The 18,943-nt window shown below is 41.6% G+C and overlaps 1 protein-coding gene across 4 annotated transcripts; it reads left to right on the top strand.

The window, feature by feature from the left end:
• The first annotated feature begins 2,259 nt into the window (after positions 1–2,259).
• nubpl (nucleotide binding protein-like) lies at positions 2,260–17,386 on the top strand. Of its 4 annotated transcripts, XR_007035068.1 has the most exons (12): positions 2,261–2,430; positions 4,877–5,021; positions 5,177–5,211; positions 5,450–5,540; positions 5,620–5,659; positions 5,738–5,828; positions 5,939–6,032; positions 6,116–6,201; positions 6,306–6,426; positions 9,476–9,558; positions 16,868–16,949; positions 17,050–17,386. XR_007035068.1 is itself a non-coding variant. In XM_047345153.1 (11 exons), the coding sequence occupies exons 1-11, from the start codon at positions 2,302–2,304 to the stop codon at positions 16,886–16,888; spliced, it is 936 nt and encodes a 311-aa protein (XP_047201109.1). In that variant the 5' UTR covers positions 2,261–2,301; the 3' UTR covers positions 16,889–17,386. The 4 variants fall into 4 exon arrangements, 3 of the variants coding, with proteins under 3 accessions (XP_047201110.1, XP_047201109.1, XP_047201108.1); XM_047345153.1 differs by having other exon boundaries at positions 16,868–17,386; XM_047345152.1 differs by lacking the exon at positions 16,868–16,949 and having other exon boundaries at positions 2,263–2,430.
• Positions 17,387–18,943: the final 1,557 nt, after the last annotated feature.

The raw sequence follows: 18,943 nt of genomic DNA, 5'->3' as shown, positions 1-18,943 counted from the left end.
GTTTATGTTATTATTTTAATTGTTACTGAAAATCGATTTAACATTTCAGGTGATATTAAGGTTAACCAGAATAAATGGACAGTTTTATGTAATCCAACTGTATCGCTGGAGAGTGTGATTGAGAATAAATAAGCTTTACAATATGAATTTTTTATGAAGAAATGTGCTATATGTTTTAGAAGTTTATTTATAATTCAGTTAGCATTATAATTTCTGATTCCAGGTAAACCCGACGAGGAATACACCTCCAAATGTAGGTGAATCTCAGTAAAGAAGTGAAAAGTTTGAAAGAGCTTGTTTTAGACATTTGCTTAGAAATATTTTTAATATTTTCTTCAAATTAAGACAAATGTTAAATTAAAAAAGGCTTTATTTTTGCTCTGATATTAAGCAAGATGTTTTTTTTTTGGTATTTTCATATTTTTTTTAGGTACAAAGCAGCAGACGGGCCAGTTTATTAAGCTCAGGGGTGAGAACCACCACCTTTTTACTGGAGCTAAAAACTCAGCCACCGTGGCTTGGAGGTACAATAACAACATTCTTTGCAGTTTCAAAAATTCATATTGTAAAGCTTATTTATTCTCAATCACACTCTCCAGCGATACAGTTGGATTACATAAAACTGACCATTTATTCTGGTTAACCTTAATATCACCTGAAATATTAAATCGATTTACAGTAACAATTAAAATAATAACATAAACTGTTAGAAATCACTTGTGTTAAACGTTCACTTTGATGACTGCCAGCGGGAGCTTAGTGCCGATAGTCCGGTCAGATCTCTACCGGGCTAGCTCGCCTCACCGCCGGAAGGACTGGCGAGGCGAGCCAGTTACTACGCCGGGAACGGAAAACTCCGAACACGTCGGAGCACATTTGAAATTAAGCGATGTCTAGATAAATCAAGCAGATATTTCACGTCTACATAGTTATATTGCCGCACTAAAAACATTGTAGAAGTTAATTTGTGTCACAGAAAGTGTAATTTTCCACAATTTACTCACAGCTTTTGTTGCTATGGTCCGCCATGGCTTCCCCTGCTTGACCAATCCGCTTCGACCTGCAATGAATGATGGGAAATGATGGGCCGCGAAGGATACTCACGACCCATCCTTCAAATCGGGCAAAATAAGGACACATTTCTTGGCAGCATTTGCTCGGAATGATTCATGAATTGGGACAGCCTTCGTCGGCGCGCTGTAACGTAATCGGCCTACAAATACGGCCTTCGAAGGATGCAGCCTCTCAGGCTGCCTCGGCCTCGGCGTTGGTACATTCCCTTTCCGGTTGATTTTCTGAAATGTAAAAGTGTTTTCTGAAATGTAAATTTGTTTTCTGAAATGTAAAAGTGTTTTCTGAAATGTAAATTTGTTTTCCAAAATGTAAATTTGTTTTCTGAAATGTAAATTTGTTTCGCATCTTGTTAAATTGTTTTCTGAAATGTAAATTTGTTTTCTGAAATGTAAAAGCGTTTTCTGAAATGTAAAAGTGTTTTCTGAAATGTAAAAGTGTTCTCTGAAATGTAAATTTGTTTTCTGAAATGTAAATTTGTTTTCTGAATTGTAAATTTGTTTCGCATCTTGTTAAATTGTTTTCTGAAATGTAAATTTGTTTTCTGAAATGTAAAAGTGTTTTGTGAAATGTAAAAGTGTTTTCTTAAATGTAAATTTGTTTTCTGACATGTAAATTTGTTTTCTGAAATGTAAATTTGTTTCGCATCTTGTTAAATTGTTTTCTGAAAAAAAAAATGGTAAAGCTCAGTTTCAGTTTCAGTTTAGTGAAATTGATTTTCAATCCAATGCATTTAATTTCAAATTACACAAATACAAATTCAGTCAGATCAATTCAAATTCAGTTTCTGATGGCACAAGTTTCTTCCTATACTCCTGGCTTCAGTTAATTTGAGTACATGTATATTAATAACAGTCCTGAAAGGAATATATTTTGACATTCAGTCATAACGGTTTAAATAGCACTCTATATAGATTTGGAAAAAATCCTACAGTATTATGTGAATGTGGTCAATCTCCAGAGGCAGTTGAGCATGCATTAATAGATTGTATAGAATATCAAAGAGAAAGAATGCTGTTTAGTGCGGGTTTCGTGAGCAAAAAGTACTGTTTAGTTGAATTCTTCGTATATAGGTTTCCATTCTTTTTCACACTCCAATTCAGAAGGTAGCGGCAATGCACACTTAACGTTTTTTGCCAACCGCCAGAGAAGAAGAACAAGAAGAGTTAAAATAAAAAAAGAACTGCGCGAATCTGATGCGCAGAAAGCACTTGGTGGAAAGAGCAAAACATGACTCTGTTCACGTACTGCAGACTGTTTCATTTATTGAAAGTAAAAGGCACTAAAGCTTCAGTATTCCAAAATGTAACCGAGATAAAACACGGAACTGGTTACTATGTGCATCTAAAACGATGCCAGGTAAGGGTTGTGTTTTTGTACGTGTGTGTGCGTTGTAAGTCTTCGGAAGGTATATAGATTTGCTTACGGTTGCTATACTAGCATCGGAGGCCGAATGGCAGTTCAGAGTGCAAAAAATAAAATGGGAAAACTCGAAAAAAACTGGACTTAAAAATTACCACTTCTCTAATATTACTGGAACATTTACACGCATTTTTTTGTTTATTTAACAGATACGTCTCGTTTTTATTTATCTTCATGTTATATTATATTGCTTTATTTTGCCCAACGTCTTAGGGGTGATTGCCTGGCTTCAGCTATTTACGTTAGGTAGTACTAGGGCATTTGATTTGTTTAATTCAAAAACACTGCAGTCATTCTGTGAATATAAGGATTCGAAAATAAGTAGTCACTTCTTACTATGTTTGTCTTTACTGTTAATCTGTTTGTAATGTGTATAAGCCATATACAGTTGGGTTAAATACTTGTTCATAGTGTTAAAAAATAAAACAAGTGTGAACAAAAATAAATAGAAAAAATAGTAACTGACTGTAATTTACAATAAGAAACATTTCTTGGTTGAATGAAAACAATTTTGACTAGATCAGTTGGGCATGAAACATTTTGATGGTTACTATTAAGTACAGCTATTAACAGTCAACTTTACAGGCTAACATCTGTGATTTGTGAAATCCAGTGATGTTTCACTGAGACGTTATGTGCCGCAATGGTTGAATTGCAACACAAAAAGGCTTAAACACCAATATGTTATTAGGTTTGCTTTTTAATATAGAAATTGTCTGGCTAAGAGATTAAATATGTTAGGATTCAAATATAAATTTTGAATTTTATGTAGCTCTCAGACAGCATTTGTTGTTTAGGGTTTTTTGTGTTTTTTGTTGTAAATGCATTTTCGTAAACACATGTGTCATGTGCACAAAAAAAGTGCAACCTCACTTTTGCTATCATTCAGTAATTGTTACTCAATCCTACTCAGTCCTGAACCTTTACAGCACCGATTACAGTTTCATTACAAACAAAAGTCCACCATCATCTCCACAGTCTTGTGTGGGTTAAGTTCCAGGTGGTTCTGACCACACCAGTGTACCAGCCGATCCACCTCCTGTCTGTATGCAGACTCATCACTGTCCTGGATCAGTCCAATGACTGGTGTCATCTGCAAACTTTCACAGACTGGTCCGCTGAGGTGCAGTCATTTGTGTAGAGGGAGAAGTTGGAGTGGGGAGAGAACACACCCTTTGGGGGTGCCAGTGCTAATGGTTTTTGTGCAGGAGTAGATTCTCCCCATCCTCACCTGCTGCTGCTTTTCATACCTGCAGTAGAAGCCATTCAACTGCCAGGTGAGGATTCTGCTCGGGGATGGGGGAAGGTCTCCTGTAGGCAGTCAGGTTTTTCAAACCATTCCAAACAGCAGAAGTGTCTCCATGTGAGAAGTTTTTCTTTAGCTTCTCACTGTAGCTTCTCTTCGCTGCTACGGTCAGTTTGTTCCTTGCCTTCACAGGTCGTGGTCCCCACGGCCGTGAGCCTCTTCCTTATCCCTGCATAGCTGCCTCAGAGGAGAAGTGAACCAAGGTTTATTGTTATTGTATGTGGAGAAGGTCTTGTTCTGTACACAACTCCTTACAGAAACTGATGTATGATGTCACCACTTCAGTTAGTTAGTTTAAATCAGTTGCTGAAGTTTCAGAAACTGTCCAATCTGTGCAGTCCAAGCAGGTCAGTAAGATCTGCTTTGAGTCATTAGTCTTCTTCTTAGCAGTCCGATCCACAGGTTTGGAAACGTTTAGTTTCTGCCTGTAGGTTGGGATGAGATGGACCAGAAAGTGGTCAGAAAGTCCCAGAGCAGCCCTGGTGACAGCATGATATGCATCCTTTAAAGTTGTGTAGCAGTGGTCCAGAGAGTTTTTCTCCTTGGTGAGACACTTCAAGTGCTGTCTGTATTTGTGAAGTTTATTGGAGAGGTGAGCTAGTTTACAACTTTCCAGGTAAATTGCAAATTGATTGTTTGAAGGATGGATCGAGCTAGTATTTTATGTCATTTAGGCCTGCTGTACTTTAAAATGTGCAACAACAAAACATTTTATTCAAAACGGTATTAAAGGTGTTTAGCTAATGGTTTAACTTTGCAAAATGTAGCTGTGGTTTGTTCACTCATGCTCACTCTGCCCCCGTCTTACGGGCTCCTTCTGTCGATATATCCATTTCATATTAATACTATTACTTGCAGAATTTTAATAATTTCCACAGTATTTTAGATTGCTGATGAAGGGAACGCAAGGTTTGAATTTTATTGTGGGGAAATGGCATGAACCCTGTGTGTCGATCAGTCATAAATAATATAGTAATCTTTCAGGTTTAAGTGGACAAATTTTATAAACAAAGTCTAGCAACTTTTTGTTTAATCTTTATTTATGAACATTACAATGTCATTGTTATTGTGTTAAAGGGGTCTGTGGACAATAAAGGACTCCAGGATAGGCAGAAGCGTCAAATGGTGAGGGGTCTTCCTAAGCAGAAGCCCATCACAGGTGTTAAACAGGTGATTGTTGTTGCTTCAGGGAAAGGCGGCGTTGGCAAGTCTACAACAGCAGGTACTGCTTGAATTTTCTGTAGACACATGATTAAATGGTACTTTTGGGGTTATGCCCAGTAAATGTAGAAAGGTGGGGTTTTGCTCAAAGGGATTGGTAAAAATACTTTAAAGCAGCCCGGCTGATCTATTTAAAGTATTTTTATGTCTTTGCAGTGAACTTGGCTCTTGGATTAATGGCCATTGATCAGGTAAGATATCACTTTCTTTCTTTTTTATTTATTTAAAAATAAACCATGTTACGGACGACCGAAGTGTAGCAGCATTAGGAATGGGCTTTTTAATTTTACTCTACTAGAATGACATACCAAGTTAAACTGTTTTTTATTAAATCCATTTTTGGTTCTGGGTCACACCACACCATTAGTGCCTTAGGTCAGTTTTATAGGAAGTTTTCTGTTTGAAGGTGATCTATTCTTTCTCTCATAGTCTAAGTCAGTTGGTCTGTTGGATGCTGATGTCTATGGCCCATCCATTCCCAAACTGATGAACCTAAAAGGTCACCCGGAGCTCAGTGATGGTGTGTTGTTTAGTTAAGCTGTGAAATATTATCAAGATTTTATTGTACACTGAGCTTGGCTTTTTTGACCTTCTTTTAGATAATCGAATGATTCCTCTTATCAACTATGGTGTCCCATGGTGAGTTGATTCATATTGATTGATTGGATGTCTTTGTACATTTTTGACTGTCTTAGCTTTAGTTCTCTGTTGTATTAGCATGTCAATGGGCTTCCTGGTGGAGGATGCATCTCCGATAGTGTGGAGAGGACTGATGGTAATGTCTGCTATAGAGCGGTTGCTCAGACAGGTAAAAGTTATAGATCTCTAGTTTAAGGTTAGAAAAAGAGTTTAATTAAATTTTCATAATTAATATTTTCCCATTCTGTCATTTAATGCAGATATTGTCTATGTTTGTAGGTAGAATGGGGTTCTTTGGACTACTTGGTGGTAGACATGCCTCCTGGGACAGGAGACGTCCAGCTGTCCATTACTCAGAACATTCCGATAGCAGGTCAGTCCATCTTGTACACACCCTATAGAGATACCTTTTGTTGTTAACTTTAACCTGCCGGTGTTTTGGTGTGAATTGTGCAGGTGCAGTCATGGTTTCAACACCGCAAGATGTTGCTTTGCTGGATGCTCGCAGAGGAGCCGAGATGTTTAAAAAAGTTAACGTGCCGGTAATCTTTCTATCTGAGTGCTAAAACAGAGAATCTGTTAGTCCTGTCTAACCAATGAATGATGGAAGGTTTTGCAAAAGAAATTAGGGGCTTTGTACCCACAGGTTCTAGGTCTGGTTCAGAACATGAGTGTCTTCCAGTGTCCCAACTGTCACCATCAGACCCACATCTTTGGCTCCAATGGGGCACGGCAACTTGCAGAGACGATCAGAGTCCGGTTTTTGGGTAAGATGGTCAAGAGCATTATTTAAAACTTCAGTCATTAAGGTGTGCTTTGTTTTTTTTTTTAATCAATAAATAGTCTTCTGGTTCTCATCAGGGGCCTCATGTATTTAAAAAAAAGTATGGTACTTTCTAAATGTTGGCGTTGCAACAAATTTTTAAAAGTATGACACGCAAAAAAATTAATGTTTATAAAACTGTTCGCTCGCATGTTTCTGCGCATCTTTCCTTCATACATCCTAATTTGCGTGAAATAGAATGCAGCTGCAGGTGTTGCTTGGACCAGCCTGTCCCCACCCATAAATAAATAAAAATTTAAATTAGTATTAATACACATCAAACGCTTCCCTCCGTTGTCCAAATAACCATGGCAAATTTGTTCAGAATTCCACTGAATGTGAAATAGAGGTGTTGGTGTCTGAGTTGGAGACAAATGTAGAGTTTGGCAGTCATTCCTCTGGTATAATTAATTAAATTTAAAAAATGGAGTGGCCGAAGGTGGCAAATTGCCATTAACAAGGCAGAAGCTGAATCCTTTGCCAAAATAAAAAAACAAATGGTGCTACATCAAGTTGGATGTAAAGACGGGAGCTGCTACACATCGACAGTGTGGTTCGGCCACAGCTGGAGGCCTTGGGTTACCGAAGCTGACTCCACACAAGGGGAGTTGCTGCAATAATCAGAGACGTCACTCTCTTCCTGCCAGCACATGAATGTGAATCGGACATGTAAGGTGTGTCATCGTAGATGTATCAATCAAAATACTTTGATCGTCCCATACCCTGACAATTTGTACAGAGTAATACAGGGGTTGGACAATGAAACTGAAACACCTGTCATTTTAGTGTGGGAGGTTACATGGCTAAATTGGACCAGCCTGGTAGCCAGTCTTCATTGATTGCACATTGCACCAGTAAGAGCAGAGTGTGAAGGTTCAATTAGTTGGGTAAGAGCACAGTTTTGCTCAAAATATTGAAATGCACTCAACATTATGGGTGACATATCAGAGTTCAAAAGAGGACAAATTGTTGGTGCCCGTCGTTGTGATGTATCAAGAGCCACGGTATCCAGGGTAATGTCAGCATACCACCAAGAAGGACGAACCACATCCAACAGGATTAATTGTAGACGCAAGAGGAAGCTGTCTGAAAGGGATGTTCGGGTGCTAACCCGGATTATATCCAAAAAACATAAAACTATGGCTGCCCAAATCACGGCAGAATTAAATGTTCACCTCAACTCTCCTGTTTCCACCAGAACTGTCCGTCGGGAGCTCCACAGGGTCAATATACACGGCCGGGCTGCTATAGCCAAACCTTTGGTCACTCATGCCAATGCCAAACGTCAGTTTCAATGGTGCAAGGAGTGCAAATCTTGGGCTGTGGACAATGTGAAACATGTATTGTTCTCTGATGAGTCCACCTTTACTGTTTTCCCCGCATCCGGGAGAGTTACGGTGTGGAGACGCCCCAAAGAAGCGTACCACACAGACTTGCATGCCCAGAGTGAAGCATGGGGGTGGATCAGTGATGGTTTGGGCTGCCATATCATGGCATTCCCTTGGCCCAATACATGTGCTATATGGGCGCATCACTGCCAAGACTACCGAACCATTCTTGAGGACCATGTGCATCCAGTGGTTCAAACATTGTATCCTGAAGGCGGTGCCGTGTATCAGGATGACAATGCACCAATACACACAGCAATACTGGTGAAAGATTGGTTTGATGAACATGAAAGTGAAGTTGAACATCTCCCATGGCCTGCACAGTCACCAGATCTAAATATTATTGAGCCACTTTGGGGTGCTTTGGAGGAGCGAGTCAGGAAACGTTTTCCTCCACCAGTATCACATAGTGACCTGGCCACTATCCTGCAAGAAGAATGGCTCTGAGCAGGACTTGTATATGTCATTCCGAAGACAAATTGACGCTGTATTGGCCGCAAAAGGAGGCCCTACAACATACTAATTATTGTGGTCTAAAATCAGGTGTTTCATTTTTATTGTCCAACCCCTGTATGTTTTCATTAAGCAGACTGGACACACTGAGTTATTTAAGTTGACATTTATTGACGGATCAAGTTGAAACTGTGGAGTGCAGCGCCAGGGACTTGCGATCTGAGGAAAATGGTTGTGGAGTTCCTCCATAGCAGCTAACTAAGCACAACAGGAGGTGCCTGGATCAGAGGCAAACAGCAAATTGCAGTTTGATGTTTGCCTGTTCAGCCACAGTGTAGGGAAATTTTACATATCTGGGCAACATGCGGGTTTGGCCGTCTCATATGGCTGGCACAGTATGGCTCAAGGATGACTGTGAAATATCCGACCTGCCTGCCAGCGGACTTGTTTGGAATTAATCCGCTGATCTGACACCATATTATTCTCAGTGAGTACGAAAGTTTACATGTATTTTATGCTCATCGGTGTACAGGCTCAAGGTGGCAGCTGGTTGTAGTGGCTCTGTTACTTTTCGCTCTCCATCAGCATCTACAACAGCTCTTTGAAGAAACCTGTATAAAATGAGCCACAACAACATTTAACATCCCTTTGGGGTGAATAAAGTATTTTTTTATTAAATTGGATTGAATATTGACATTTTACATCAGATTGAGGTTGTCTTAAGGTGTGTTACATTATTGTATGAGGCTAAAAGTGGTTCAGTTCAGGTTTGTACCATAAAAGCTCAAATTCATGGTAAACATTGGGTACAAATGGTCCTTTAGTTAAATAAATTGAATGGAGTCATATTTCATTGTATTTAGGCAACATTTAGGACGTTGTAGTTTGATATTGCATATATTTCCGCACACTTTCACGCCACATTTATTTTGATACATTCTGACTTGTGTGTGTGTGTGCATGGCACCAAAATGTTATTTGTGCGTGCACTCTGTTTATACATGAGGCCCCTGGTCTTAAAACAAGGGGGAAAACACTTTTTCACAGCACTAATCAGATAACATCTTGAAAGCATTTTCGGTTTATTTTACTGTCATTAACAGGTTTTAGATCTGTATTTTTTTGTTTTGTTTTTTTTTTTTTGCTTTTCAGGTGACATCCCTCTTCACATAAACATCAGAGAGATGTCAGACAAAGGACAGCCCATTGTAATTTCTTCTCCTGACAGCTCAGAGGTTTCTGAATCACTCTACACATATTTTATTCGCTTCTAATCTTTTACTTTACTGTTTCAGTTGCTTGAATATGTGGAGCCTGTGCACATTGCTGTAGTTGTATTTGATTTACGTTTACCAGCTTAGGAGATGTGGTCACTTCATTGGCTTGTGTGGTTCCAGTTAATACTATGAAGTTTGCTACTAAAATAAATATAACAAGTTCGGCTAATCCCCACATCTGTAGATACTCTGGAGAGTGTTTTTTTTAATTCTCCTTGCAAAACTTTGATGGGTCACTGGTCTAACCAACATTGTTTTTGATGCACTAATGGCCAACATGATCTTCTAATTGTTGAATATTTTTAGAAAATTCTCAAGATGTAACAGGCAACTCCATGCTGATTTTTATGCTTTATGAATATGACAAAATAGCGTGTTCTTGTAGACTCTTTTCGCCATTTAGTGTGCAACTAGAAGGCGTGAAAATTCCTGCTAACATCGCTGCTCTAAAGTCTTTCCCATCAAAAACAGAACTTTTTTCCTCAATTAAAGATCAATTAGGTCCTACTGTACTAAAAACTTTTATCTGGATTCTGGAAAAATTTGGGGGTTTTGCCAAAGTCACAATAAAAATGGCTCCACAGAGCCCCCTGGAATTTTCAGCCTCCTCCTTGACCTTACTACTCCCCGAACCCTACCTAAAACTCTTGCAACCATGTTCTATAACAAACTGCAAGTCGGCCATCTTGGATTGATTTTGCGATTTTGTCCCCAATTTTGCCCTCAAACTCCTCCTAGAGATTTTGATCGATTTCTTTGAAATTTGGTCAGTTTGCACAGATGGGATGGGGGATCTAAAGTTATCAAAATCGTGAGTTGTTGAAGGGGCGGAGCCAGATCTCAAAGTTTGATGTTTCGCCCACATCACCTAATCAACATATATAACAAGATAACAAGATGGTCTATAAGTTGGTCTCCAGTATCAAGAGGTTTGGCTGGAGGTTGTGGCCGTGACGGCAAGGCAAAGTCTGTCACACTACTGCCTTACGGTTGCCTATAATTTCCACATTTATCTTTCATTGGCACCAAAATCAATATGAATTAAAGCTGCAGGCAGCATTGTAGGCCCTCGCAGCTCAGAGCCACTCGGCCTGTACAGAGACCACGGGAGCCTGGCATCACCGCCTACACGCCATCGTCATGGCCACCACTTGATTCCACACGTCGCCACTAGCTGGCACTGAGCAAACTGTCAAACGATCTTCGGTCATGCCGAGTTCTGCTGTGGCGAGAAGTATTCAAAATTTGGGCGAAGTCCGACCTTCCAAATGGAAGCTGCACTCACTTGTTTATTAGTGGGCGGGGCTAACATTAGGTAATCAATTGACTGTGGCAACATGTTCAGCATTGATCCCTGATGATATATACTACATTTGAAGTGGATCCAATGATGTATGAGGGAGATAGAGACTTTGAAATGCTCTAGGGGGCGCTGCTTATCCAAAATCCAATGTAATGTAATAGAGGTGTTTAGGGGCTGATAAAGATAAACAATATTTACTTTGGAGTAAATCGGACCTTCCTAATGAAAGCTACACTCACTTGTTTCTTTGTGGGCAGGGCTAAAGTGATGTCATCAATTGAGTGTTTCAACATATTCGGCATTGACCCATGATCATGTATACTACATTTGAAGTGGATCCGATGATGTATGAGGGAGATAGAGACTTTGAAATGCTCTAGGGGGCGCTGCTTATCCAAAATCCAATGTAATCCAATGGAGCTGTTTGGGGGATGACAAAGACCAACCATATTTATTTTGGAGTGAATCCGACCATTCATGTGCAATTTAGAGCCAAAAGTATGGCCGTGGCGTGACATCAGAATTCGCCACACCGTCACAGCTACACCCTCCAGCTAAAACAGTTCCCCTTAGAAACACTAAAACAACCAGCCCCAAGGCATGCTTTGACCAAGGATTATGAAATTAGAGACACATGTGTAAATTCTCAGGACCTACAAAAAGGTCTCTTGGACCCATTGTGCTAAGCCCACAGGGAAGTTGGCAATTTTGGATCAAAGCCACCATTTTCTCTTGTTTACACACGTCGTATCTGAGTGAACTCCTCCTTCAGCTTTTGACTTACAGACTTCAAAATGAATCAATATGATCTCAAGGCATCAGGGATCCAAAGTTATCAAAAGCATTTTGCTAAATGAAAGTTTGTAGGCATGGCCAAGCCTCAAAATCTGACTTCTCGCAATGAAACACAAAACTATTATAGTTCCTACAAGAAAGTCACAGAGACCTGAAACCATTTGGGATTGATTCATATGTGGCCCCAAGCAATATTCAATGATCAGATGCTGACATCATTAAAACCCCGACCCCTGATAACAGGAAGTGTAATATTTCACTTTGGAAGGTCCATATTCGATCCCCTTCACCTAATCAACACTAAACTGTCCTCAGTGACAGATAACACAATGGTCTAACTTGGTCTCAAATATTGGCTGGTTTGACTGGAGAGTGTAGTTGTTGTGGCGTGGCGAAGTCTGATGTCACGGCGTGTACATTTTCTCTCTAAATTACACATGCATGGTACGATATATTCCAAAGTGAACATGGTTGATCTTGGTCTTCCCCGAAACAGCTCTATTGGATTACATTGGAATATGGATCAATGACATCCCCTAGAAAATTAACTGCTTCATCTCCATCATACATCATTGGGTCCTCTTCAAATTCGGTATGCATAATTGTAGATGACTGCTGAACACATTGGCCCAGTCAATTAATGACATCATTTTAGCCCATTTTCGGCCAAATTTTGAATGCTTCTTGCCGGAGCAGAACTCGGCATGACCCAAGATCGTATGACAGATTGCTCACAGTGCCAGCCAGTGGCAACGTGTGGAACTGAGCGGTGGCCTCGGAGTCGTGGATGCAGCAAAGCCAGGCTCCCGCGGTCGCTGAGCTGCGAGGGCCGCCCAATGCTTCTTGCAGCTTTAATTTCCATTATTTCTAAGTAGGGGAAGTATAGAATGGAATGTGGGAATTATCATCCAATTAATGTACAAAATCTTGACCAGAAACTGTTTACCAGCATTCTATCTAAGACTGGAAAACATTAATTACTGGGACTACATCACAAGGACCAGTCAGGTTTTATTAGACAAAAAAGGACCCAGGACTATATCGATACTGCACATTGCAAGACAAGCCACACAACAAAAACTGGACCTGCTTCTAGTCAACTTAGATGCCCAAAAAGCGATTGCCAAATATTGTACAGGAAAGACAATCTTCAAAGTCAAAGTTCCACACAAACATAATTGGAATGTTTGCAACATTACCAAAATAATGGAAATGTTGAATGACTTTGGTGCATTATCAGGTTATAAAATAAATATTTATAAACCAAGGTGTTGGCAATGAACTACAATCCCCCACCAGAGGTAAAGACAGTGTACAATGGAAATGGGATCTGGAACACGTTAACTATCTTGAAATTATTATACCAAAGAAATTAACAAAGATATTAGATCACAACTATGGCCTTCTAAATTTGAGAATAAAACTACAATTTGAATTCTTGAAAGTGTTTCTGACAATGTTTGAGGGTAAACCATGCACTAAAATAACGAAGATTTACCATAGTATTCAACTATCTAAGCAAGAAAACACAAAATACATTAAGAAGTGGGAAAAAGAGGTAAACATAAAGATACCCTTGGAAAACTGGGGAAAAATATGTCAACTGCAGTAAATGTCGACTGGGTCACTGTCTGGCGAGAGATCAATTGGAAAAATGTGAGATCTTTTGTGACTCCAGTGCAAACACAATATCAGGGCTCTGGAGATGCCTGTTGGATACTCTGTGGAACCACTAAAGCCAACCGCTACCACATTTTTTGGAGTTCAAAATTACTGGATCAAGACTCATAAACACATTAACAACACATTTGGCTCAAAAATTCCCTTTTAAGTGGGAGACCGCCTATTTAGTAGATTTGACTGTGAATTATTTGAATGCTAATGACAAGGTTTGAGTGCTCGAATGATTCTAGAGGCTATGTGGCCTGGGGCTTAAATGCCCCTGGTAGGGTCTCCCATGGCAAACTGGCTATGGATGATAGATCAGACAAAGAGCGGTTCAAGACGCCTTGATGAGGACCAATAAATCGGGGCAGATGGCGTCGCCCTGTACGGCGGAGCCGGGGTCCCACCTTGGAGCCGGGCCTGGTGTCTCGTCAGAGAGTGCCTGGTGCCCGGGCTGCTCCTCGCGGGACCTGGCCGGGCCAAGCCCAATGCTTAGCCTGGCTTTGAGGACATGGAAAGTCACCTCGCCTGGGGGGGAAGGAGCTCGTGCAGGAGGTCAAGAGAAATAGACTAAAAATAGTTGGGCTCACCTCCTTGAAAGAGGTTGGACTTTGTTCTACTCTGGAGTGGCTTGCGGGTAGAGGCGGCGGGCTGGGTTTGCTTGTTGCCCCCAAGCTCAGCCGTAGGGAACAGGTTTCTGACTGTTCTTTCGGCCTATGGGCCGAGCGGTAGTGCGGAGTCCCCGGCCTTCTTGGGGTCCCTGTCGAGGTGCTGCAAAGTTATTCTGATGGGGGACTTCAATGCCCACGAGGGCATGATTGGGAGGGATGGCCTCTCCGATCTGAATCCAAGTGGTGTTTTATTATTGGATTTTATTGTTAGTCACGGATTGTCCATAATGAACACCATGTTCAAGCATAAGGGTGTTGCACTTGGCACCAGGACACCCTAGGCAGGAGGTCGATGATCGACTTTGTTGTCTTGTCTTTAGACCTTCGGCCGCGTGTCTTGGACACTCTGGTGAAGAGAGGGGCTGAGCTGTCCACTGATCACCATCTGGTGGTGAGTTGGATCCGCTGGAAGAGGAGAAAGCCAGACACACTTGGCAGGCCTAAGCGTAGTGAGGGTCTGCTGGGAACGTCTGGTAGAGCCATTGGCCAGGGATGTATTCAACTGCCACCTCCAGGTGAGCTTTGACCAGATCCCGGGGGAGGCTGGAGACGCAGAGTCCGAGTGGACTATGTTCTCTGTGTCAATTGTCGATGCTGTCGCCCATAGCTGTGGCGGTAAGGTCTGCGGTGCCTTTCGAGCAACCATCCCCGAACCCGGTGGTGGACACCGGCAGTAAGGGATGCTGTAAAGCTGAAGGAGGAGTCCTCTCAGCTGTGGTTGGCTTGTGGGACTTCTGAGGCGGCCGATGGGTACTGGCTGGGCTGTGGAAGGAGGCAAAAACTCAGGCCTGGGAGGAGTGTGGTGAGGCCATGGAGAAGTTGGTTGGCCTCGAAGCGATTGTGGCAAACCGTATGGTGCCGCAGGAGGGGGAAGCAGTGCTTTGCCAACACTGTTAACAGTGGGGCTGGGGAGCTGCTGACCCCGACTGGGGACATTATCGGGCAGTGGAAGGAGTATTTCGAGGATCTCCTCAATCGTGCCGTCACGCATTCCCCGGTGGACACAGAGGCTGGGGACTCGGGGTTGGACTCTTTCATCACCCAGGGTGAAGTCACCGAGGTGGTTAAAAAGCTTCACAGTGGCAGGGCTTCAGGAGTGGATGGGATTTGCCCTGGGCACCTCAAGTCTGTGGATGTTGTGGAGCTGTCATGATTGACACGCCCCTTCAACATTGCGTGGCAGCCGGGGACAGTTCCTCACGACTGGCAGACTCAGGTGGTGGTCCCCCTTTATAAGAAGGGCGACCAGAGGGTGCGTTCCAACTATAGGGGGATCACACTCCTCAGCCTCCCTGGTAAGCCCTATGCCAGGGTATTGGAGAGTCCAGCCGATAGTTGAACCTCAGTTTCAGGAGGAGCAGTGTGGTTTTCGTCCCGGCCGTGGAACACCTGACCAGCTCTACCCCTCTACAGGGTACTCGAGGGTTCAAGGGAGTTTGCCCAACATGTTTGTGGGCCTGGAGAAGGCATTCGACTGTGTCTCTCGTGGTACCCTGTGGCGTTGCTCCAGGGGTATGGAATCGGGGGCCCTTTATTAGAGGCCATCCAGTCCCTGCACAAGTGGAGCGGGAGTGTGGTCCCCAGTGCCAGTTGGACCTGTTCCTGGTGCATGTTGGACTCCGACAGGGCTGCCCTTTGTTACCAATTCTGTTCATAACTTTTATGGACAGGATTTCTAGGTGCAGCCAAGGGCTGGAGGGGGTCTGGTTTGGAGGCCAGTGGATTTCATCTCTTCTTTTTGCAGATGACGTGGTCCAGCTGGCCCCCTCTAGCATGCAATGGGGCGGTTCGTAGCCGTATGTGAAGCAGCTCGTATGAGGATCAGCTCCTCCAAGTCCGAGGCCACAGTTCTCTACCGGAAAAGGGTGGCTTGTCCTCTTCAGGTTGGAGGGGAGTTCCTGCCTCAAGTGGAGGAGTTCAATTATTTTGAGGGAGGGGGGTTGATGTAATATGATGCACACCCTCCAAAAAGTAATGGAGCAGGAGATCGACAGACTGATTGGTGTGGCTGCCGCAGTAATGGGGACGCTGTACTGGTCTGTTGTGGTGAAGAGAAAGCTGAGCGGAAAAGCGAAATTCTCGATTTACTGGTCAATCTACATTCCTACCCTCACCTATGGCCATGAACTTTGGCTCATGACCGAAAGAACGAGACCTCGGATAGAAGCAGCTGAAATGAGCTTCCTCCATAGGGGGGCTGGGCACTCCCGTAGAGATAAGGTGAGGAGGTCGGCCATCCGGGAGGGGCTCGGAGTAGAGCCGCTGCTCCCCCACATTGAGAGGAGCCAGTTGAGGTGGCTCGGGCATCTATACCGGATGCCTCAGGAGGTGTTCCTGGCACATCCCTCCGAGAGGAGGCCCAGGGGACGGTCCAGGACACGCTGGAGGAACTATGTCTGTCGGCTGGCCTTGGAATGCCTTGGGCTCCCCCTGGAGGAGGTTTCTGGGTAGAGGGAAGTCTGAGTGTCTACTGAGTCTGCTGCCCCCACAACCTGGTCCCGGATAAAGCGGAACACAATGAGGACAAGTAACAAGAAAGAAAAAAAGCATGACATTTTTTCCTTTTATCAGTGTCTCACATTGACTTTTAGTTATTAGGTATTGCTAGAAAGCGCTCTGCAAATATGTTTAGCTGCAAGCTGATTTTTGTTCAAGGAAAATAACAAAACTGCATGGACTTATACTACTTCTTACTGGAGCTGTCAGCTTCTGTCCACCTGTCAAAAACCAATGACGGTATAACGAGATCTCATATCTCACTGCACAGGTGCTACATACAAAATGTTTCTCTTTTAGTGCTGTTATTTTACAACTTTTTTTGTTTTAAATACAGAAACGGGAAATTTACTTGTAAACATGCTGTAGAATATTCCAAAAATAACAGTATAGGTCTGTTCATAAACACCAAAAAACAGGTATTTCCAAAATTATCTACTAAATATTTGTTTTTGGTTTGAGAGGAACAGTTATGTATATTAAGGGGTTTTTTTTTCTCTTTTGTTTCTGTACATCCAGGCTGAGGCTTACAGGAAGGTGGCATCTGCAGTGATCCGGAGCCTAAACGAACTTAACATGATTTAACAACTTCAACAAGAAATGATGCAAACAATTTCTTCTCTCTCTCTCTCTCTCTCTCTCTCTCCCCCCATCTCTCTTTCTCAAAACTTACATAATTATTTGCCACAACTATAGTTTTGACCACATTAAATCAGAGAATGTATTTTTTTTTGTGCACCTGTTTTCTTTTGATTAAATAAAATTTGTATCTATAAAACTTAGAATTTTTAGAAAAAGCAGAGAAATTGTAAAACTGCAAATACATAATGGAATAAAATCTTAAAAGTTGATTTAATAAAATGTACTTTTTTCACTTTTTTAAATAGATGATCAACAATCATGATTTGACTATTAATTATGAAAGTTACAGAAATAATTATAAAAAGGTTTCCTCATTAAACAATTAAAAATTGTTTTTCATATTTGTCCTTACATGTCGTAGTATGACTGCCCATTTAAGGAGCTGACAGAATATTGAAAGAATGTTACTCCATAAATTAAATAGTAGATAGCTTGAGCCAGGCATGAATGATCCGTGATTTCATCAGATGATACTGCATAAATAATTCCCATTCATAATTAGTTGAGGAATAATCACCTGGTAAGGGATTGCTTTGGTAACCTCTTTCAAGTTCTACAATATGTTTTTACATTCACAAAAAAAGAGAATATTTTTTAGTACAGCTGCTAAACTTACAAAGGGTTATAGCTCTGTTGAGCCATCCATTCCCTTGGCTCTCAGCAATATTGCCTGTTTGCGATTTAAAATTTTTTTTTTAAATAAAATTGATTCTTTAAAAATAAAATCATTGGCATACTCCCAAACATTATCATTTGATCCTCAGTAAGTGAAACAACATTGGAAGTAACTATAAACTGTTTTGATTCAGTGGAGCTTCCTGGGTTATCAAAACAATTTGCTTAATCTAGACCTTCAATTTGTATGTTAGGCCCAATCCCAACCAAAATTATTTAAGGTTCGCTTTGATTACCACTCCCATTTTAGATATGATTAATCTATCCTTAGTAAACCGATATGTACCACAGGCTTTTAAGTTAGCTGTAATTAAACCTTTACCTAAGACACCTTCGCTTGATCAAGATGACTTAATAAATTACAGACCTATTTCCAATCTTCTGTTCTTATCTAAAATTCTTGAGAAAGTAGTTGCTAAATGTGTGAGCATTTAAACAGCAATATTGTGTTTGAAGAGTTTCAGTCAGGTTTTAAAGCCCATCATAGTGTTGGGGTCATCCATTTGGGCTGACTTGGCTGCAGAGTTCAACTTGCGCAGCTCTGTCTTCGTTACTGTGATGGATGTCATCAGAGCTATAAGATCCGGGGAAACCAAACTTCCGTTGCCATTTCCAGTGTGTCTCATGGGACGACGCTACGGAGCGCATTTATAGAGTGATAGAAACTCGCAGCCGAGTTACTTTTTTCCTCCACACAACCATTGCTGGAATTTCCCTGGAATTCTGTGATACAAGAAGGTCTGAAGATTCATATACCGATCGAGGACCACACCGAGACTCCGGCGCAGGTGAAAACCCACAGAAGTTTGTTTCCAAGGAGATAAGTTTCCTTCATATTTTTCCCGTTTTGGACAGATGAGAAGTTTACTGTTTTTGAGTTGATCACGGAGCCCCCACCCCCCGACCTACCCATCCTCAGCCGGTGAAGAGAAGAAATCAATGTCAAAGTAATTACGTTCTATATTTAAAATTAAATTGGATAGGTGCATTTAGAGGTCTGGGCTGGGTAAGGCATAGTTTAAGGTGATTTAGAATCACCAGTAGTTAATCCAAGTTATCCACTTGTTGCATGCAATACTGATTGAAGTGTTTTATG

This window comes from Girardinichthys multiradiatus, chromosome 19, assembly GCF_021462225.1.
Source record: "Girardinichthys multiradiatus isolate DD_20200921_A chromosome 19, DD_fGirMul_XY1, whole genome shotgun sequence".
Taxonomy (NCBI): Eukaryota; Metazoa; Chordata; class Actinopteri; order Cyprinodontiformes; family Goodeidae; genus Girardinichthys; species Girardinichthys multiradiatus.
Note: the sequence above shows the minus strand (reverse complement) of the source record. Positions and strands in the feature narration are given on the sequence as shown.

Excerpts from the sequence above, each read along its gene's own strand:
- nubpl (XM_047345152.1), top strand. The coding sequence starts at position 2,302 with ATGACTCTGTTCACGTACTGCAGACTGTTTCATTTATTGAAAGTAAAA. Across the intron at positions 2,431-4,876 it reads TGCATCTAAAACGATGCCAG|GGGTCTGTGGACAATAAAGG; the intron begins GTAAGGGTTGTG and ends ATTGTGTTAAAG. Across the intron at positions 5,022-5,176 it reads TGGCAAGTCTACAACAGCAG|TGAACTTGGCTCTTGGATTA; the intron begins GTACTGCTTGAA and ends ATGTCTTTGCAG.